This window comes from Saimiri boliviensis, chromosome 11 (genome assembly GCF_048565385.1).
Source record: "Saimiri boliviensis isolate mSaiBol1 chromosome 11, mSaiBol1.pri, whole genome shotgun sequence".
Classification (NCBI taxonomy): domain Eukaryota; kingdom Metazoa; phylum Chordata; class Mammalia; order Primates; family Cebidae; genus Saimiri; species Saimiri boliviensis.
This window is the reverse complement of record NC_133459.1, coordinates 83,596,385-83,619,665: the sequence shown is the minus strand read 5'-3', so window position 1 is coordinate 83,619,665 and position 23,281 is coordinate 83,596,385. Positions and strand designations below refer to the sequence as shown.

The window sequence follows — 23,281 nt, the reverse complement described above, 5'->3', positions numbered from 1 at the left end:
TGGGTTAATTAAAGCTCCCCTTGCCTAACACACACAAAAACACCGGTTATCAATAATTCAATGGAAAACAGCCAAGGCACTTGTTTAATATCTTATAAACAAAACTGTGAGATAATAGACTGAATTTTTCAGCTCTGAATTTCTTTTCTTATATAGGTGGGAGTTAGAGATCAACATTTGAAAATTTCTAAAATCATTTAAAAAACACTTAAAGCCATTTAAAATCACAGTGTTGAAAATATTTTCACCTTTCATATTTGTATACTTTAACTTACCTTTATGGCTTTAGAATTTTTTTTTTCAAAATTGCAGGTAGACTAAAATATGTCTTATGTAATGAAAATAAAAATTTGAGGTTTTGGTTTAGCTCTAGAAATCACAGAATGGGAGAGGTGGAAGCCACTTTCTTAGCTTGTATTTTCTTTGTGGTTATTCCTAGAAGTGATTTGATAGGTATTGAGCCACTCTTGTTAGAGTAAATATTTAGAAGTTTAAAAATAAAATATGAAGAATATACTATTATAAAGAAATTAGCTCTTTATGACAATCATCAACATATTGGTCATAAAATGGAATCACTGGGAATGTCATATTAAACAAATAGTTATGTAAGCCATTTAATTTTTTCAGAAAAAGTCAGTCTGATCAGATGAGCATTGACCTCTTCTATAAATTCAAAAATAGTCATTCAATATTGGCAGGTGAAGCAGAAATATTCAGCAGATACTTACATAGTCTCTGCTATATGCAAGGCAGGAACACAAAGTATGTATAACCCAGTCGTTGCTCAGAAAGAGCTTATGTTTCATAATGAAGATAAAGGAAGCACATGTATAACTATTTAATATATCTTGTGGTAAAGTAGGATAAATGCTGAAGAGGGATGTGAATTAAGTGTATGGGCAAGAGATGTTCAAAGGTAAAAAAAAAAATAGTATTTTTTGATGGAGTCTCTATGAAAGGTCACTTAAAGCTGAGCTATTCAGAGTAAGTTCTTGCAGACAAAGTTAGTTATGACCTAAGCTCTACAAATGGGTAAGATTTTGATAGGTAAGAGGACTAGGTGAGTTTTTTATAATAGCATAATAGCTTTCATTTATTGAGTTCCTTATAGAAGATGCTCTACCAGTCTCTTTATGTATATAATCTTAAAAGAACTTTGTAAAGTTAGTAGCATTATCCTCATTTTTCAGATGAAGAAACTGAAGCCCAAAGGAGTTAATGTACTTGCCCGCGATGACATTGCTGGTAAATGATAGAGGCAGGATTTGAATCCAGTTTTTCTTCCGCTAAAGCAGACAAAGAAAGATCCAAGCTTGATGGTGTCAGCTTGTGGACTTTCTTAACTGTCAAATGATCATTCTAACTTTATCTTGCTCTCAAAGGGAAATTTTGCAGGTTTCTAAACAGAGGTATTAATCAGAAAGTCCATCTGGTAACAGTGCCCAGGATAGGAAGTTTCTGTTACCATCTTGGTGTTAAAGGACTAGAACATTACCTATGTTATCAGCAGTGAATATGCAAAGGAAAAGTAGGATTTAAGAGATTCTGAAGGAAGATTTCATAGAACTAGGAAATTAATGGGACCTAGGGACCAAGGAAAAAGGAAAAGAATAAAAGATGACTATCACATTTTAAGCTTGTAGATTGCGAGAATAGTGACATCATTATTAGAAACCATAATTAAGAGGGAAAGTCAATTTTAGAAGAGAAAAATGAAACATTTAAAGAACTGTTGGTAATTAAGCTGTTAGAAGAGTTGGGGAAGCTGAAGCAAAGAACAGATGTCAAGGCTGGGGATAATTCCCATCAGATTATAGTTGAAACTATAGAATTGGATAAGATTTTCAAAGAGAGGAATGTGGCATAGAGTCACCAGTCAAATCAGGGGGACATTCACTTTTTGGTTGTAGAAGGAAAAAGTAGAAGTGTGATGAGAAGTCAGATGGGAGAAAAGAACAGTGATATCGAAATTTAAAAAAAAAGCAGTATCAGAAGGCTAAAGAAGAGGGTTTTGAGAAGGAATTGATCAGCAGGGACAAAAGAAACAGAGAAGTCAAAGAGAATGAGGACTGAGAAAAAGGGGTAATCTGTTGGCTATTTTGATGAGGAAGTCATTGAACTTTGAGAATCGAACTTCAGCACAGTATAGAAGATTTTAGAGCTAATGAGTGACTGAATGCTGATAAAACAATGAACTTGTAGAGATTATTTTACTTCTTGAAGTAGATGTGACTGAAAAGCCAGCCTGGTTTTTCCTACTTTTAGGTGACAATTTTTTCCTTCCTATATACCCATGCAGTTCTTTATCTTTGAAGTTCTTTAAACCTATTAGGTTCTGAATCAGGTTTTTAGGGGGTACTCTTTTGATCTGAAGATTACTTTTTATTATAGAAAGACTTCCACTTATAATAATCAAATATTGCTTGGTTCCCTTTTTCTAAATTCTTCAGGCATACCAGTTTGCATATGTTGAATGTCATTTGTGATGACAAATGGTATTTATTATCTTCTCTACACCCTTGTCATTATGATTGCTCTTTCCCATTTCATTTTGTGTAAACTGATTTCTTCTATATATTCCTACCCCTTTATTGATTTTTAAGTTATATGTAATCAGTTTTAATTGCTCTGACTTGACTTTCATCAAAAAGTTTCTTTTTTGCTCTTTTATATATCTATATATATATTTTGGGGGGGAAGGAAAAAAGAAAAAGAAATAAAGAAATAAAGAAAGAAAGAAAAGAATGAAAGAATGAAAGGGAGAAAGAAAGAGGAAGAGAAAGAGGGAGAGAGAATGAGAGTCTTGCTTTATTGCCCAGGCTAGAATGCAGTCTAAAAATGGGTATTGAAAACCTCTCTTGTGCCGATAATTGTGCTTAACAATGGAGACAGGAAGGAGTAAGGGAGGAAAATAACAAACAAGCAGCCAACCAATGTTTCATTTAAACCTGTGAAATGCTATGCAGTTACTGAGGAGTGATTTACTTCCAATTATGTAGTCACTTTTAGAGTAGGTGTGATGTGGTACTGATAAGAATGTATGTTTTGTGGATTTGGGGTGGAGAGTTCTATAAATGTTTATTAAGTTTACTTGTTCCGGGTCTGAGTTCAGGTCCTGGATGTCCTTGTCAATTTTCTGTCTCGTTGATCTGTCTAATATTGACAATGTGATGTTAAAGTCTCCCACTATTATTGTCTAAGTCTCTTTATAAGTCATTAAGAACTTGCTTTATGTATCTGGGTGCTCCTGTATTGGGTGCATATATATTTAGGATCATTAGCTCTTCCTGTTGCATTGATCCTTTTACCATTATGAAATGTTCTTCTTTGCCTCTTTTGATCTTTGTTGCTTTAAGGTCTACTTTATCAGAGGTGAGAATTGCAACTCCTGCTTTTTATTTATTTATTTATTTATTACTCTCCATTTGTTTGGTAAATCTTTCTCCATCCCTTTGAGTCTTTGTATATCCTTGCATGTGAGATGGGTCTGGATGCAGCATACTGATGGGTTTTGGCTTTTTATCCAATTTGCCTGTCTGTGTCTTTTGATTGGGGCATTTAGTCAATTTAAATTTGGGATTAATAATAATATATGTGAGTTTAATAATGCCATTTGATGCTAGCTGGCTGTTTTGCCCATTAGTTGATGTAGATTCTTCATTATGTTGATGCTCTTTACCTTTTGGTATATTTTTGGAATGGCTGCTACTGGTTATTCCTTTCTATGTGTAGTGCTTCTTTCAGAAGCTCTTGTAAAGCAGGCCTGGTGGTGATGAAATCTCTGAGTGCTTGCTTGTTCACAAAAGATTTTATTTTTCCTCACTCATGAAGCTAAGTTCGGCTGGATATGAAGTTCTGGGTTGAAAGTTCTTTTCTTTAAGGATGTTGAATATTGGCCCTCACTCTCTTCTAACTTGTAGGGTTGCTGCTGAGAGATCTGCTGTGAGTCTGATAGGCTTCCCTTTGTGGGTAACCTGACCTTTCTCTCTGGCTGCCCTTAGTATTTTCTCCTTCATTTCAACCCTGGTGAATCTGACGATTATGTGCCTTGGGGTTGCTCTTCTTGAGGAATATCTTTGTGGTGGTCTCTGTATTTCCTGGAGTTGAATATTGTCCTGTCTTGCTAGGTTGGAAAAGTTTTCCTGAATAATATCCTGAAGAATATTTTCCAGCTTGGATTCATTCTCTTCGTCACATTCAGGTACACCTATCAAATGTAGATTAGGTCTTTTCACATAGTTCCATATTTCTTGGAGACTTTGTTCATCTTTACCCTTTTTTCTCTAATCTTGTCTTCTCGTTTTATTTCATTGAGTTTGTCTTCGACCTCTGATATCCTTTCTTCTGCTTGACCAATTCGACTGTTAAAACTTGTGCATACTTCACGAAGTTCTCTATTGTGTTTTTCAGCTCCATTAATTCACTTATACTCCTCTCTAAATTATATATTCTCGTTAACATTTCATCAAACCTTTTTTCAAGGTTCTTAGTTTCTTTGCATTGGGTTAGAACATGTTCTTTTAGCTCACAGAAGTTTCTTATTATCTACCTTCTGGAGCCTGATTCTGACAATTCATCACATTTATTCTCCATCAGACCTTGTTCCCTTGCTGATGAGGAGCTGCAATCCCCTGAAGGAGGAGAGGCATTCTGGTTTTGGATATTTTCAGCCTTTTTGCGCTAGTTTCTTCCCATCTTTGTGGATTTATCCACCTGTCATCTTTGTAATTGCTGACTTTCAGACTGGGTCTCTGAGCAGACATCCAGCTTGGTGGTGGTGATGTTATTTCTGTTTCTTTGTTTTCCTTAGGTGGACGCCCCTCCCCCACAGAGCTGGACCTTCCCGGGTTTAGCTGTGCTTGCTGTGAAACTCTCAACCGTCAGCGTTTCCAATTGTTGTTTTTTTTGTGGGGGTGGGACCAGCCGAGCCCGATCACCTGGCTCCCTGCCTCAGAGCCCCCTTTTTTTCTTTTCCTAATTGAATGGTCGATTCTCTCCCAGGTGCCCCAGTCACCCTCCGAAAAGGTGTCGGGATCTATGCAGTTTCCTGTGTGCAACCCGCCAGCTGAAACAGTGGTGCTGAGATTGCTGGCACTTTTCTGCCTGGGAATCTCCTGGTCTGGCTCCTGGCTTCAGTCTCCTTTACAGTCAGCTGAATGGGCGACTCTGCCTTCCTGGAGCTCCAAACGCCAATTAAAAGGGCACCCCTCTTGCGTACTCCGCACTGAGAACTGCTGTGCTGAGAAGCTGGCAAAACAACCGTACCAGCCAAAAGAGTCACGCTGGCAACCAGTGGGGCTCCTCCGCTGGGAATCTCCTGGTCTGTAGGCAACAAAAATTCATCTGGAAGTCTGACGTCCACTCCCTACACCTTCACTGGGAGCTGCAATCCTGAGCTGCTGCTAGTCGGTCATCTTGGATCTCTCTCCCTGCTCCTTTATAATTTTATATCTTCCAAGGTCTTCTTTGAGCTTTATTTTTGTAGATTAATATCATCTTGAAATTCTTTGAATATATAATGAACTATGTAACTTAACTCTTTCTCTGTTGTATAGAGTAATTCCTCTTCTGGTAAATGATTTTCATCTACTTTAAATTTATTTTCCTGTCCTCCTACTTTTCCCTTCCCCCAATATCTATTTATAAATTCTCTACTGATTGCTCTCTGGTTGTTATTCATTTTTAAAATAAAGGTAACTCTATCTGGGCTATTTGTTTTAGAATGATATAGGGAGAGGCGTAGAGAAGTAAGGTGGAATGCTGCAGAGTCAAATGTAGATTGCTGCCTAGAACACCATCCTACCATATTTGTTTTGCCTTCTACCCAGAGGCATGAGTCCTCTCATGTTCATGCACAATTTGTTGTGAAGCCCTTTGTATCATGGGTTTTCTGAGGAGTGATACGGTGATTTGTGTTTTTCTTGTATTTTGTTCCTGCTTACCAGAGAGGGGTTTGGTTGTAGATCATAAAATGATATGTTGTTCTTCTTCAGCTCTACCTTTTCTACTCTTGGCTCTTTGAGGTTGGGTTTTTACAGGGTCATGAATTATATTTCTTGTGGCTTGCCCATTCCCTTAAACCTATTGTTGTAATAAAAAAAATTCTGGAAATGGATTTCCAAGACTAATATGTGTCCAAGGTTTGAGGTCTGAGGAGGTTTTTGGTTTTGGTTATCTCTTAACACCTTCATTCCACAGTTCTCAGTATTGGGCAGATAATCATATTTCGTGGTTTGTGCCTATGGCCTTTCCTCATTTTACTGGGGATGAAGTTTTCTTCTTTTGGTGCTTTTTGCTGTTTTTGAGGGAGGGAGGATAGTCTGAAAAATGTTCTCACTCTGATATCTTTTATCAAAATTCTCTAGAGATCTTTTAAAAACATGAATCATATAATGTTATTTATCAGCTTAAGTCCTTCAGTGGAAGAAGATTATAGCTCTTAAACTGAAACTCTTTATCCTGACCTGGGCAGCAGGTGATATGGCCCCTGCTTACCTCTGCAACTGTGTCTTACCCCACTTTTCCTCTTGCTCTATTAGTTTTCTTTTAATTCCTCAAAAAGACTGTGTCTTTTCTTTGTTTGGTTTGGTTTTACTTATGTCCTCATTCATTCATTCCTGTCTTCTGGAATTTTATTTTATTTTATTTTTCGGCTTCTATTCATCTTTTAGGTCTAACTGTATACTTCTTCAGAAAAGCCTTCTCTGACATCACAATATAAATTAGGTCCACTATGCTAATCTTTTTCTTGGTTGCCTATTCTTTTCCTCCATATCACTAAGTAGAATTTGTAATTATGTGTTTATCTGTTAATGTGTGTCTTTTTATCTAGACTGGAAACTCCAGGAGGGTGTGATGCTTTATAATGCTTGTTGAGTGAGTGAATGAAAAAATTTTAAAAAGTATGTAAGATGCAGGGCTTCCAACATTAACTGACCAGGGTTTATTATCTTTTAGAAGTATTGGTCTATCAGATAGATTTACCTTAATTGTGTATATTACCCTAGTAATAATAATATATAACAGTCAGTGATTGCTGTGCCTTATGCATACCTTAAAAAAGTTAATTAGACTACAGTTTACTGGTTAGCTACTATATGCCAGGCACAGTGACAGGTGTTTTATATACAATAGCTTTAATTCTTACAATAACCCTAAAAGATCAATTTCTATCATCAATATTTTAAAGATGAAGAAACTAAGGCCTAGAAAGTGTAACTGACTTATCCAAGGTTATTCAGCTAGTAAATGATTGAGGCATGATTTGAATCTACATTGTACAATTGCAAAGCCATTGCTTTTAAAATCAAATTGTACTTTCTCTTAGTAACAAATAGAAAGATAAAGTGGCTTTTTTAGTACTTAACTTTAATTTATAGAATATAATTTATTCTCCTCAAAAATATCTTCTGTAAAAATTATGTTTCTTCTCTGGTATCTAGAAAATGCCTGTTAATATGTTGTCAAAGATTCAGAAATGCAAAATTGTGAAGACGTGATAGTTGATTTTAATTTAGTCTTTATTAAACAACTCAGATATTTTCATCATGACATAAAATATACATTCATTCTTTCCCCCCTAGTATCTAATATTAATTGCCTCTTAGTTCAGGCTGCTATAACAAAATTACGTAAACTAGGAGGCTTATACACAACAGAAATTTATCTCTCACAGTTCCGGAAGTTGAGAAGTCCAAGATCAAGGTGCCGGCAGATTTAGTAGTTGGCCAGGGCCTAATTTCTGGTTCATAGATGGTACCTTCGTGGTGTGTCCTCACGTGGTGGAAGAGGAAAATGAACTAACTGCCTTAAGCCTCTTTTACAGAACACTAATCCCTGACCCATCACCTGCCAAGGTCTCCAGCTCCTACTACCATCACTTTGTTTAGAATTTCCACATATGAATTTTGGGGGACACAAACATTCAAGCCATAGCAAACTGCCTTTTCAATGTGAGTGGAATAGTGTTTTCTTTTGTCACAAAGTAGTGAGACAGGGCACTAAACCAAGCTAGACATTTTTAAAGAAAGCTTTCCATTTACTTTTTCATTTTAGTTCCAATTTATCCTACTTGCTCTTATTTTTGGGGAATTTAAATCAACAGCTGCTAACTTTTTTATTATAGCAACAGGACCAGAATTAACTTGAAAAGAAAGTCAATTTTTCTTGACAAAATGTTGATTTTGTCAATTTTTCTTTTACTCAATTTTTATTGAGTAAAAATCAATATTTGATGGAAATTAGTGATCTGATAATGGCTTCTCAGAAAGGAGAATGCCCTCAGGGGCTGAATAGAAATAGCATTTCTCTCTCAATATTAGGAAATACAGGAAAAGTTTTATAAAGTTAGGGGGTAGGAGAAGAAAAAATACAACTAGAGGAAAAACATGGGCGGTTTGAAATATATAATGATTATCAGAAAACTGCAAATAACTGTAATAAAAAGAGAAAGTCTCCAGGAGTAGTTAATATTTTAAAAAGTCAAATGAGAACTATGCAAAATAACTGTTATTTTTCAACAAAATTTACTCATTTCCCTCTTGTCTTTTTGAATTGGAATGATCCTTACCCATCAATCCATTTTCCCTCTCCTCCTTTGAAACTCAATGTAAATTTTAGGTGTACCGGGCCATGCTGTAGATTAAACTGTATGAAATTATGAAATTGTAGGTTAAAAAACTGTCACATGGGCCAGGCATGGTGACTTACGCTTGTAATCCTAGCACTTTGGGAGGCTGAGGCGGTTAGATCACTAGGTCAAGAGATCGAGACCATCCTGGCCAACATGGTGAAACCTCGTCTCTACTAAAAAATACAAAAATTAGCTGGGCATGGTGCCGTGCACCTGTAGTCCCAGCTACTCAGGACGCTGACACAGGAGAATTGCTTGAACCTAGGAGGCGGAGGTTGCAGTGAGCCGAGATCGCGCCACTGCATTCCAGCCTGGCGCCTACAAACAGAGCGAGACTCTGTCTCAAAAAAAAAAAAAAAAAAAAAAAGAAGAAGAAAAAAATACTGTCACATGTTGGCAAGTACATATGATTTAACCTGGATTCACCTCTTTATTTTTTATGTGTAATCATTATATAAACATAGTATAATGAAGCAAAATAAAGCCCATAAGGTCACAGCACTTATTATTGGTGAGGCTAGTATTTTAACCCTGATGTGTCTAATCTGAAAGCATGTACTATTTTTGCTGCAATAATGAATGAATATTTGTTAAATGGAGTATGTGTATGCTCTGTAGACACCGAGACTAATGCCATATCAGCAGAGTGCTCAGTAACAATTGAATGAGTGAACAGATGAATGAATGAATATGTGTTCAGGCATATCACAAATGAGCATTTATTCTTCCACAGTTGATTGTTAAAGTAAGTAAAAAAAGACAACATTAAACTGTATCTGGAGAAGAAGTAGTATCCTATTTCTTATTTGATATATTTAACATTTAAATAACTCAGAACACTTTAGCAATTGATCAGTTTTTGCTCTCATATTTTGTTTGGTAAATATTTAACTCTATTAGTGACTTCCTGGTGTGCTGCAATTGGTGTAAGTTAGATTTATTAATGAATATACAAGAAGGGTCTCATTATAACCGTTTAACACATTACACAGATCCTAGGTATAATTCTTTTCAAAGAACATACAATGACCAGTGCTTTCACTTTTCAAAGCAAATCTTCTTTTGAATTGTGTTTGAAGAAAAACTTGTAGTTGTTGGTCTTCAAACCCTAAATTGATTTCCTCCTTTCGTAGCAAAAGTAAATTTAGGTAAAAAATTACCCACAAAACTACTAGTTGTGGTCCCTTTAAAAACCAGATACAGTGGCTGTAACCGTAAGTCATAGACTTCCTGCTACCATTTCTGGCCAGATTAAAGAGGCCATTTGAGCTTCAGCGAACCCCTGCTGATTTGGGTAAGGGGATTCATGTTACTTTAAAATCATCATCAGCTGGGAACTGGGACTGAAAAAGAGTTATCTTGGGTGGAAATCTTATTAAGACTTGTAAGAAAAAATGTGTCTACTATCACGCCTAATGTCTTGGCATTTGTTTTCCAAGGGTCCACCCGGTCCGGCAGGTATCCCAGGTCCGTCAGGGAAGAGAGGTCCACGGGTAAGCAGATGTGCTACATTTCCTGCTGGCAGTGAGAATTTGTAACTTTCCAACATGCTTTTTCTAGTATTGTACAGTATGTACTTCCTTTGGAAACCTGCCTGGATCTTCAAACTTAGCCCTACCTTAGCCAATTTAAGAGAAGTTTAAGAACACATGCAGCCTCATTTATTTTGAATGTAAACACACAGCCAAAGCATTCTCTGTGAAAATGTCCAACAAAGATAATCAAATTTGTAAATTACTGGCTGTTCTGATGCTACTAATAACATTATTCTTACTTATAAAGTGATCTCAATGGTGTAAGGTCCGATTCATTTGTTTAGGGAAATGAAGAGGAGTGGGCTGCTTTAAAATAGTACATTCCTGGATTACATAGTGGAAAATACTGCAGCTATTGACTAGAAAAAAACTGCCCTGAGGAAAAAAAGCTGCCTTAAAGATCAGTAGTTTTTCACATTACACAGGTCCAACAAAAGATTTATTGCTATGTTAGAATTAGTTTCTTTCAAACTTAAAAAAAAAAGTGGATTTTTTTTTACTATAGAAAGTCTTTGTTCAATGAATTAGAAAAAGAATTCTATGACAAATGCAAATACCTTTTATAATCCACTTTGTTTTTGTTCTGATTTTTATTTAATATACAAAGATGATAAAGAAAAGTTAATCTTAAGTATTACTTTGTCTGTAGCCACATCAAACTCTTGTCCATTTAAGGCCTAAGATAAATTCTCACTGGGCTCTAGCTGTTTCGTGTTTAAAAAACAATTCTCTGTAGTTGATGACCTATCACATTTCTCCCATAGCCCCTTTTAAACCTTGCTCATTCTCCTCTAGCCCGTGAGTTATTCCTGTCCTCCTACTTTGTGAGAATTTGGATCCTCCTTTTCTGAGAAAGTGGGCCCATCTTTGTACTCATTCTATTCCCTCTCCACTGCTGACGTTGTTCTCTAAACAGCATGAACTTCAGGTTCAGAATCTCCACCTATTATCATAATACCGCAGTTTCCTTCCCTAATATCTTTTTTATCCTCCATTTATTTTTTTAATTCTCATTCCCTTAAGGAAGAGTGTTTTTTTTTTTCCTCAAGGCTAATTATTTTACTTGCATTCGTAGTTTCATCTTATCTAAGTTAAAAGTTGCAACTTCACATTTTTTCTCTCCCTAAATTTTATATTATTTGGCAACAACCAACAAGTTATCCCTTTTTCACAAATCCCAAACTTTCATTGATATTAATTTTTCCTAAAGCTGTTGTTTTGGCTCACTGTTGTTTGCAATACTGAGCTTTATGAAATAATAATTTATATCCATTGTCCTTACTTTTACATCAGAAACTCATTCATTAATCTCCACAAATGCTTGTTAAAACGGACTTTTGGAAGACTACCAATGACATGTGTCATAACATCTATTCTTTTTTTTTTTTTTTTTTTTTTTGAGACCGGGTCTCACTCTGTCACCCAGGCTTGAGGGCAGTGGTAGGTATCATAGCTCACTGCAGCCTTGATCTCCAGAGCTCAGGGCATCTTCTCACCTCAGCTTTCTGAGTAGCTGGGACTACTGGTGTGGGCCACTATGTTTGGCAAATTTTTTTGATTTTTGGTAGTGATGAGGTCTTGCTGTTTTGCCCTGACTGTTCTTGAACTCCCAGTACACATGATGCTCCCACCTCAGCCTCTCAAAGTGCTAGGATTACAGGTCTGAGCCACCACACTCGGCCAAAATTTAATCTTTTTTCTTTAGTTTTCATCTTGTTAGATGTATTTTCAATATTTGCATTGCTGACACCTCTGTCTTTCTGAAGCATTCTGCTCTTTTAATTCAGAATTGAAGAGACAAATAATTATTAACTCCATGTTACGTGTTAAGAGGGAAGCATCGCTGAATAGCACAAAAGTAGGGTACAAAACCAAAGTAAGTATAGGGAGCCTTGACACATGGACAGCTTTCTGGAGAGAGTGATCTGTTCCACCATTTACTGGTTGTACAAGCTTAAGTTTCCTGATTTTTAAATGGGAGTAAAAATAATAATCTTGCAGGATTGTTGTAAGGATTAGTAATGAGAAACACAAAGCATTAACATAATTCCTAGCACATAGTAGGTACTCAGAAAATAGAATCAATTTTTGAATTCAGATTGTATAATTTATCAGTGATATGAAACGAGTGTAGCTAGTCAATGTGTTAAGTACTACACTAGTAATATTTTTAAGAGTCTCTTTTCAAAGAATTTATAATCCTGGGACTAAATAGAACATGCCGTATGGCAGTTAAAATAGAAATAAAGTATTTAAGTAACAGATTAGAACAGTGTAAGAAATGCCCCAAGGGAATATACAATCAATTGGTAAATGAATTTTACATGAAGAAATTTCTATGTAAGTTAGTAAGAGAGAGATATTACTTCATGTTGTTGTGGCTAGGATTTAAAAGTGAGTTGAGATCTGAAGAATAATTTGGGTAGGTGTAGGGGACAAGCTAACGGAAGTAGATCTTTAAGATGTACTTAATAACATTAGCAAAAACTCAAGTGCAGAAAGGGATAACACATGTTGAGAGGGAAGTAAGCAATGGTACTTTGTTCCATTCCAATATGTTCCAAGAGTGATGACTTTTTTTTTTTTACTACTTACAGGGCATACCAGGGCCACATGGAAATCCTGGGTTACCTGGATTACCTGGTCCAAAGGTAAGTGATTACTAATGAGTATCACATGATTTTCCTGACATTAAAAGAAGATCCCTAACATTTAAGGCCAGTCTTGGTACATCAAGGATCTCTGTCACCTCCAGAGCATGAGTCTTCAACATGATTGTCTTAGCCTGGCAAAGATCTGAGTTTGTCTGAAAGCCCACCATATTTGGATTTGTATTCTTAGTGGTAAAATCAGGTACAGACCTGCTTAATATTCCAAAATCATTATTGTCAAAAATATGATGGCAATGTATGGAAACCTCTGAAATATAAGATTATGATTTGAGTAATTTACCTTAAATTAAGGCCATTTTAATTTTTAAATAAGCACCAAGGAAGTAAAGTATTATTTACCTGCTCCATACTTCCCTAATTATTTTTACCTGAAAAATTTCTGAAGGTGTTTAAAGAATAATCAAATGTTTATGAAAACAACTAACCTGAAATCTATATACAGTGTACGTAACTGTATGGTAGTTATATGATAGATAATAGTGTGATCGATAGTAGTGAGAACATAGAAATCAGTGTAGAATAATACAGATACACAAGTTGATTAGCTTGAAAGAGAGTATGGGCATGGAAATATCACTAAATGTAAATATAAAATATTTAATGGTATCTGCATTCCCATTAAAATAAAATATTCCCATTCCCATTACATATATATATGTATTAAATTATTTATATATTTAATACTTCCCAATTAAAATATTCCCATTCCCATTATATATATCCTATATATTAAATAAATATATATAAAATAAAATATTCCCATTCCCTTAAAATATATAAAATAAAATATTTCCATTCCCTAGATATATATATTCTTAGTTTGTTCAGGCTGCTATAACAAAATACCATAAACTGAGTAGTTTCTAATCAACAGAAATTCATTCCTCACGGTTCACACAATTCTGGAGCCTGGGAAGTCCAAGGGTAGAGCACCAGAAGATTTGGTATCTACTGAGGGCCTGCTTTCTGGTTCATAGGCAAAGACTTCTCAATGTGTCATCACAAAATGGAAGGAACTAGCTATGCCTCTGGGGTCTCTTTTATAAGGGCAGTAATCCCATTCATATGGGCTCCACCTCCAATTATTACATTGGGGATTAGGGTTCAACGTATAAATTTTGACGTCTATTACATTAGGAAGAGAAGGAAAGAAAAAAAGTGTGCATATGAGTGATGACAGAGTTTGGGGAACAGATTAGGTAAGTATTAGGATTTTGGTTGCCAGTAACTTTATGAATCTTTCACATGCGGCCCCCTGAGGCCATTTATCCGGCCCCCCGCCGCACTTCAGGAAGGGGCACCTCTTTCATTGGTGGTCAGTGAGAGGAGCACAGTATGTGGCAGCCCTCCAACGGTCTGAGGGACAGTGAACTGGCCCCCTGTGTAAAAAGTTTGGGGACGCCTGTTTTAGGGTCTCACCCCTCTGCTTATCAGAGATCACATTCAGAAGTAAACATGTAATCATACAGATTGGGGTTAAGAACAGAAGTTTTGGAATCTGACAGATGTGGGTTCAAAGCTCAGCTTTTTCAATTTGAATGACTAAAAGAAAATTGCTTGCTAAGTCTCATTAAGCTGCTTTTCTTTTCTGTAAAATGGGGAGAACCATAGTACCTACTCATAGCACTATAGTGATGGGTAAATACATTAATGTGAGTAAAACTCTTAACATGGTGCTACCATGTCATAAGTAGTATCATTATTATTAGTAATAATAGCATATAGCAAGGATAATTCAAATCTAAATTTCCTAAAATTTCTCACCTGTGTTGACAATTTTTTTGAGTTCAATAAAAGTGCCTCAGAGAAGAAAAACAGACTCTTTAAAATCAAGTCTGGATAAGTAATAGGGAAGAAGATAGATGGTTTCTAAGGAAATTCGAAATTTGTTTTTCAGTTTGTGGTTCCATCGCCCTTCAAGCTTTATTTGGGGACCTTATAATTAGTCTAATAAGGTTAAAGTAGCTGTAAAGGCTCAGATTATATTTCTCCACAGGGCTGAATTTATACTGGGTATGTATTTGTACTAATTGCCTCCTCTCCACAAGACCCAGGAGACATAAAAGGAGAGGGGAATTTCTACCCGGCTTATATTATTTTCCCTCTTCTAGGTTGGTGCAAAAGTAATTCCAGTTTTTGCCCATTTACTTTGGCACCGATCTAATATTTCAGCCAGTAGCAAACAGTTAGGCACTCAATTTAACTCTCGATCTGCAGTGGCAAGAACCAGTTTACTCCATGTGGAGAGTCCTTTCTTAATAAGCACTGTTGCTCTTTCAAAATAGAAGCAAACAAAAACAAAAAAAAAATTGGAAAATAGGATGAGGAGACATAAAGCTAGAGATGGTGAAAAGCATTTTATTTCATTGACTTCTTAAAATGTGTATACATATTTAGAAGAAAATATTTGAGAAAACGAAGAACTTTGTATCAAACTAAAATTATCCCTGTTCCAAGATTGAACACATTGTAATGGATATTCCAATTCTCTGATTTGATTATAAGAATGTAACAAATTATCTATCACATGTACTCAGAAAATATGTATCAAAAATAAAATTTAAACATTCAAAACAGTATTTTAAAATACTGTTTGGTATTAATATATGTTTATGGCAAAATGATCTAGGAAAGAAGGAAATGTAATCTCAAGAGTCTTCTTTAATATTACATTTAGTAGGATGGATTTAATTTTGACTATAACTATTCATCAATAAGATATTTTGTGAACACATATATGGAGGATTGAAAAACCTCCACTTATTTTGCAAAAAATTATGCCTATTGGGGATTTAATTTTATAAACCTGAACAATAGTCTTTAATTCATATTTGGTTTAAGAATTTATTAACTGTCCAAACTAGCCAAAACTGACCATGATTTAACTGCATATATTTGTGGAAGGTAGAGATTTGTGGCAGGTGTTAAAAAATCACCATTGTGTCAAAAATGTATTATGTAAAGCTTGTAGTGTTTGATTTAGTGAAACTGGTTTTCTTAGATACTTAACATGTATTTCTAGAGTAATCAGGATTAATAGAAAATTCAAGTTTTATACTTTATAATCCTCTTTTATCTAATATCTGCCACTTATATTATGTATAACATCTCATTTAATTTTATTCCAATCATAAGTACTATGAAAGCAGGCTTTATTATCTTCTGGTTTATACAGAAGAAAACACTTGAGAGAAGTATACACTTAACCAAGGTAACACTGTAAGTGGTAGAGGCAGAGACAAAACTGGAAATGTCTTAGTCTTTTCCTTACACTAGGTTGTCTCTCCCGACACAGTGAGGAATTCTTTTAAAATAAAATATTACCATTCCCATTATATATAATATATATTTAATATATAAAACACCTTAAGAAGAAAGGTCAGAAGTAGAGTTACCTAACTTAAAGAAATTATTAATTTATTTAATAATGGTAACAAAGTAGTTATATCCCAAGGTTCCAGATTATCCTGTGGATAATGATAGTAATATAAAAATTCTATGAGGAGTGAAACTGCTTCCTAATTCCTGAGGGCTGTGTTGTTAAATTGTTAAATAATAGAAGTATAAAGTGCCATACAAAAATTTAGTGGATATTCAGCAATTTTTTTCAGCATGATTTAAAATAGAGAAAGACTATTGAGATCATTAGCTGAGAGCGTTAGCTGAAATCAGGAGACTGATGGTAGAAATGATGTTCTTTAAAAAAAAAAGAAAGAAAGAAAGAAAGAAAATAAATTCCATTTCCTGTTTGCCAGAGAGAATGGCCTTTTTCTTATTAAATGCCACCTGGGTCCATAGTTTATTATATTTATCTATTAAATGAACTATATTTCTATTTATTTGCAGGGTGATGGAAATGTTTATTGCTATTAATTGAACACATGCAATTATGCTGTAGATCTTTGAACATGAGTAATGAATACACGTAGAGTTGATGTCTACCATGTGCTTACAATTCCAGTCCAGGCAATCTGTGGTCAAGACAGTTCTTCCTGAAAAAATGCTTCACAGAGGAAGCCTAAAACCTTCCCACAAACATTCACATCTTACATTAATTTAGTCAGGACCAATACTTCCTTCAAATTTAATCCAGTTAAATGGAAACATCTAGCCTTAACCCATAGTAACAATGTTTCATTAATAATATTTAATATATTAGTATATATATTAAGTATTCAACACCAAACAGTAGTATCTTAATGTTACATTCTATCCTTGGTTATGACTGTCTTCTCCCATATCTCCATCATGTATTTATCTTAACTAGAGGTACAATTTTTCCTTCGATGTGAATTAAATAAAGATCTTAAATAAAGATGCTTACTCACACTAAGAATTTTTTAGTGGGTCAGATTGCCATAAAAAAATAGTCAGTCCAACATTATGAAAATGTAAAAAGTGATATGGGAACTGGGCAAGATGACCAACTAGACACAACACGTGGAACAGCTGCTACTGAAGACTGGGATTTCGCACACTCTTAACACATCTGTAGAGAAAGGGCACTGACAATGGACAGAGGGAAGACACAGAAGCTGGACTGAAGAGGGAGGAACCTGGGAACCCTGCATGGCGCTGCTTCACATCAGGACTCATTCATGAACCCCAAGGACTCTCGAGGAACAGGTGAATTGAACTGGCAAGGAGCAACCCACTTTTGCCATGGGCCTCCGGAATTCTGGCAGGAGGAGACCCCTTCACCACCACAGACACTTGATTGGCAGAGAGAGCTGCTTAGGTAAGTGGTAAGGGCAGCACTCCAGCCAGGGTGAAGCCCGAGGGTTTGGTGCAGGAGCATCTGTAGTGGAGCATGGCCAGGGATGCCAATCCCCCTATGCTCTCCTTGCTCCCATAGGAGACTTTAGCCCTAGGGGAACTGTTCTCCTAGGGTAACTTTAGCCCATATGTAAACTCTGCAGGGTGGTCTTCCCTATCAGATGGGCCCGGTCTGATCTGAGATTTCCTTGATCTGCTGTCCTCTCCCAGGGCACCCAATGCTAAACTGCAAACAGATCAACCAGGCTGGGTCCCTGGGAGCCTGCATTATAACTCCTGCACTGTTGGACTGTGCCTGACCAGCAGAGCGGCCCTCTGGACATGCAACAGCTTACCTGTTCCTTCTCCCATTGCAGCATCCCTAGGCCCCATGGCTACTCCCCATATTGCTTTGCCAATGCATGTGTGTGCAGTCAGATATTGCCTTCCCTGCTCTACCGGTATGCATGTGCACCCTGCCCTGCCACTGATGCTGGCGTGTGTGCACTCCACCTCCCCTCCCTCTGCCATACTGCTATTGCAATCAGGCCCTTGGTAGGCACAGAGCCTTCCAGGACTGCCCCTGCCAGCACCTCACCCCTGTACCAACACTGCCACTGGAATGAAACTAGGCATGAAGAATAGTGGACCCTCTCCCACCCTGAGCAGCCACCTTCACCTGTATAAACACGCACAGAGGGCACACACAATCCTGCACCTGCCAGTACATCACCCCTGTGCTAACACCACCACCTGTGTGACCGCCGCCTTCCTGAGTCATGCTACCTCTGCCACTGCTGTAAATGCCTGCATGAAGGCTGGTCCCTCAGCACCTGCCAGCACCCTGCCATGCTGCTGCTGCTGCTGTTGCTGCTGCTGCTGCTGCTGCTGCTTCTGGCATGTGCAAACAAGGACAGATCCCACTGTTACCACCCTATAAAGCACTTTGTCTGGCGCCACCCACTGGAGTGCTGTGACCAGAGGTCTAGGAACTCAGCTCCCCTCAGTGTAGTGGCTTCCTAACCTTGAGGAGCCAGAGAACAAAGTCAAGGCCCAGTGTCAGTTACTCAGAGCTAAAGCACATATTTCAGGATTGTGAGTTGAGCCTTGGCCCCTTAAAATCTTCCAGAAATGAGACGAATTGACTGAGCCAAACTTATACCACGATAAAACCCTCAAGTTCATCAAATAGGATAAAAGAAAAAAACCATTCAAAGGACAGCAACTTCAAAGACTGAAGGGACATCAGCCCTCAAAGAGGAGAAAGAACCAGTACAAGAACTCTGACAACTTAAAAAGCCAGAGCGCCTTCTTTCCTCCAAATGACTGCACTAGCCCTGCAGCAAGGCTTCTGCACTGGGCTGCGATGGCTGAAATGACAGAAATGTAACTCAGAATATGAATAGGAACAAAGATCATTGAGATGCAGCAGTAAGCTGAAATCCAACCCAAGGAAGATAAGAATCACAATGAAATGATACAGGAGGTGACAGACAAAAATAGCCAGTATAGAAAGGAATGTAACTGACCTGATAGAGCTGAAGAAAAAAAAAATAAGAATTTCCTAATGCAGTCACAATTGTTGAAACAGACCAAGCCAAAGAAAGATCTCAGAGCTTGAAGAGTGACTTTCTGAAGTAAGACAGTCAGACAAGAATGAGAAAAAAGAATGAAAAGGAATGAACAAAGCATCTGAGAAATATGGGATTATGTAAAGAGAACAAATCAATGACTCATTGGTGTTGCTGAAAGAGATGGTAAGAATGGAAACACCTTAAACATATTTCAGGATATTGTACATGAGAAACTTCCCTAACCTAGCTAGAGAGGCCAACATCCAAATCTAGGAACTACAGAGAACCCCAGTAAGATACTTTACAAGAAGATCATCCCCAAGACATATAATCATCAGATTTGCCAAGGCTGAAATGAAAGGAAAAATGTTAAAGGCAGCTAGAGAGAAAGGTCAGGTCACCCAGAAAGGGAAGCCTATCAGACTAACAGCATACCTTTCAGCAGAAACCATACATGCCAGAAGAGACTTGGAGCCCATGTTCAACATTCTTAAAAGTAATTCCAACCAAGAATTTCGTATCCAGCCAAACTAAGCTTTGTAAGCAAAGGAGAAATAAGATCCTTTTCAGACAAACAAATGTTGAGGGAGTTAGTTACCGTCAGACCTGCCTTACAAGAGCCCTTGAAGGAAGCACTAAATATGGAAAGGAAGGACTGTTACCAGCCACTACAAAAACACACTATGTACACAGACCAGTGACACTTTAAAACAACCATGCTAATAAGTCTGCATAAAAATCAGCTAACATCATGAAGATAGGATCAAATCCACATATATCAATACTAATCTTGAATGCAAACAGGCTAAATGCCTCAATGAAAAGGAATAGAATGGCAAGCTGGATAAAGAACCAAGACTCAATGGTATGCTGTCTTTAAGAGATCCATTTCATATGCAATGACACCCATAGGTTCAAAATAAAGGGATAGAGATAAATCTACCAAGCAAATGGAAAACAGAAAAAAGCATGGGTTCCTAATTTTGGACAAAACAGACTTTAAGCCAGAAAATATCAAAAAGACAGAGGGCATTATATAATGGTAAAAGTTTCAATTCAACAAGACCTAACTATTCTAAATATATATGCATTTAACACAGAAGCAACCAGATTCATAAAGCAAGTTCTTAGAGGCCTTCAAAAAGACTTAGATTCCCATGCCATAATAGTGGGGTACTTTAACACCCCACTGACAGTATTAGACACGTCACTGAGGAAGAAAATTAACAAAGATATTCAGGACCTGAATTCAGCACTGGATCAAATGGACCTGATAGACATCTACAGAACTCACCATCCAAAACAACAGAGTATACATTACATTCTTCTCATCACCACATGGCACATACTCTAACATCGACCACACAGTTGGACCTAAAACAATCCTCAGCAAATGCAAAAGAATTGAATTCATACCAACCACTCTTTTGTACTATAGCAAAGTAAAACTAGAAATCAAGGCTAAAAAATTGCTCAAAACTATACAATTACATTGAAATTTAAAAACCTGCTCCTGCATGATTTCTGGGTAAGTGATAAAATTAAGGCAGAAGTCAAGAAGTTCTTTGAAACTAATGAGAACGAAGATACAAATATGAGAATCTCTAGGACACAGCTAAGGCAGCCTTAAAAGGAAATTTAAAGCACTAAACACCCATATCAAAAAGAAGTATCTTAATTAAGATACTTCAGCTGTTAATCAACTTCAGCAACGTTATTGATCATCTTTTGAATTGAACCTTTTACCAACCTAATATCACAGCTAAAATAACTGAATAACCAAAAGAAAACTAACCTCAAAGTTAGCAGAAGACAAGAAATAACCAAAATAAGAGCTGAACTGAAGGTGATTGAGTCATGCAAAAATTGTTCAAAAGATCAACGAATCCCAGAGCTGGGTTTTTTTTTCTTTTTTTTCTTTTTTTTTTAAAAATAAAATAGACTGCTAGACTATTAAGAAAAAAAGATTCATATAAACACAATTAGAAACAACAAAGGGATATTACCACTGACCCCACAGAATACAAGTTATCATGAGGGAATATTATAAACACCTCTCTGTACAAAAGCTAGAACATTTAGAAGAAATGGATAAGTTCCTGGACATACACACCTTCCCAAAAATGAACCCAGAAGGAATTTCATCCTTGAACAGACCAAAAATGAACACCAAAACTGAATCAGTAGTAAATTGCCTATCAACCAAAAAAAGCCCAGGACAAGGCAGATTCATAGTCAAATTCTACTGGATGTACAAAGAAGGGCTGATACCATTCCTACTGAAACTATTCCAAAAAATTGAGGAAGGATTCCTTTCTAACTCATTATATGAAGCCAGCATCAGCCTGATACTAAAACCTGGCAGAGATACAACAAGAGAAAACTGCATGCCAACATCCTTGATGAACATTGATGCAAAAATTCTCAACAAAATACTGGCAAACTGAATCCAGCAGCACATCAGAAAGCTTATCCACCATGATCAAGCAGGCTTTATCTCTGTGATGCAAGGTTGTTTCAACATATGCAAATCAGTATGTGATTCATCACATAAACAGAAATAAAGACAAAAACCACATGATTATCTCAATAGATACAGTAAAGCCTTTTGATAAAATTCAACACCCCTTCATGTTAAAAACTCTCAACAAATTAGGCACTGAAGAAACATACCTTAAAATAATAAGAACCACCTATGATAAATACATAGCAAACATTATACTGAATGGGCCAAAGGTGGAAGCATTACCCTTGAAAAGCAGCATAAGACAAGGATGCCCTCTTTCACCACTTCTATTCAACATAGTATTGGAAGTCCTGGTGAGAGCAATCAGGTAAGAGAGAGAAATAAAGGGCATCCAAATAGAAAGAGAGGAAGTCAAACTATCCTTGTTTGCAGACAACATGATTCGGTATCTAGAAAACCCCATAGTCTTGAACCCAAAGCTCCTTCAGCTGTTAATCAACTTCAGCAACATTATTGATCATCTTTTGATGATGCTAGATAATTATATCTGTAAGATCCTCAGATCCTCTGACACCAGTTAGATATCCAACAATTCAATTTAGTTCTGACAACAGCTTACCAGAGTTAGCATCAGCCTCCACAGTTTTTAAGACAGAGTCTCACAGGACTTCCCAGACTTCAGATGCCAACCAAAAATGAGATGCCCAGACCACGGACACTTCTGCTGGGCAAACTATAAACTCAGGGGTTCCCATGACCCATCTTCTCAGATTTAATATTTTACTAGAATGGCTTACAGAACTCAGGAAAACACTTTACTTACTTTTACCAGTTTATTGTAAAGGATACAACTCAGGAACAGCCTAATGAAAGAGAGACATAAGGCAAAGAATTGGAGATGGGGAGTGCAAAGCTTTTATGCTCTATCCTGCCATACCACCTTCCCAGGAAATCAATATGTTTGCCAACAGAAGCTCTTCAAATCTTGTTCAAGAGTTTTTATAACCCAATTTCCAGTGCCACCTCCCTCCTTTCTGTGGCAGAGGCAGTAGGGGAAAGTTTTGACCACACCTCAGCTGCTAACACCTTTACCCATGCCATCATCACCAATGGCATGGACTAGGGAAGACCAGCAGAGTAGACTCAACTGGTATCCCTGTTTCCCCTTGTCCCCAACCCCAAACTATTCTCCACGTGACAGCCAGAACTATCCTACAGTATAACCGGATGATGCTATTTGCCTGCTTAGAACTCTTCAATGAATATTCAACACAATCAGAATAAAACCCAGCCAAAATCTTTACCACCAAGGCCTTACAGAATTGGCTCCTACTACCTCTCTGATCATATTCCTGACACTTAACCTCATCCAGCTATTCCTCAAAGATTGAATCAAGGCCTCTGGATTTAGTGAACTGTTGTTTTTCAGTGTTTTCATCAGGAATGCAAAAGTAGTGATTTTTAATTCTAGCATTCTTTTATTTAGTAGCTCTTTCTTTAAAAAGAAACTTCCATTTATCAACTATTTTGTTATCCTGAAGTTCAATTCTGTAAGTAAGGGATATATAAGGATACATTTTGAATTACAGTCAATATGATTTGCTGATAGATTACATATATAGCGTGAAAGAGAAGAGTCAAAG

At 36.8% G+C, this 23,281-nt stretch overlaps 1 protein-coding gene across 2 annotated transcripts in view; it reads left to right on the top strand.

Annotated features, from left to right (window-relative positions):
• COL24A1 (collagen type XXIV alpha 1 chain) overlaps positions 1-23,281 on the top strand; it is a 400,711-nt gene that overhangs the window by 24,533 nt on the left and 352,897 nt on the right. For both annotated transcript variants that reach the window (XM_074381116.1, XM_039473942.2), the window contains exons 4-5: positions 10,075-10,128; positions 12,768-12,821. In XM_074381116.1, coding sequence (XP_074237217.1) covers positions 10,075-10,128; positions 12,768-12,821 — 108 coding nt within the window. The remainder of the gene's footprint in view (positions 1-10,074; positions 10,129-12,767; positions 12,822-23,281) is intronic.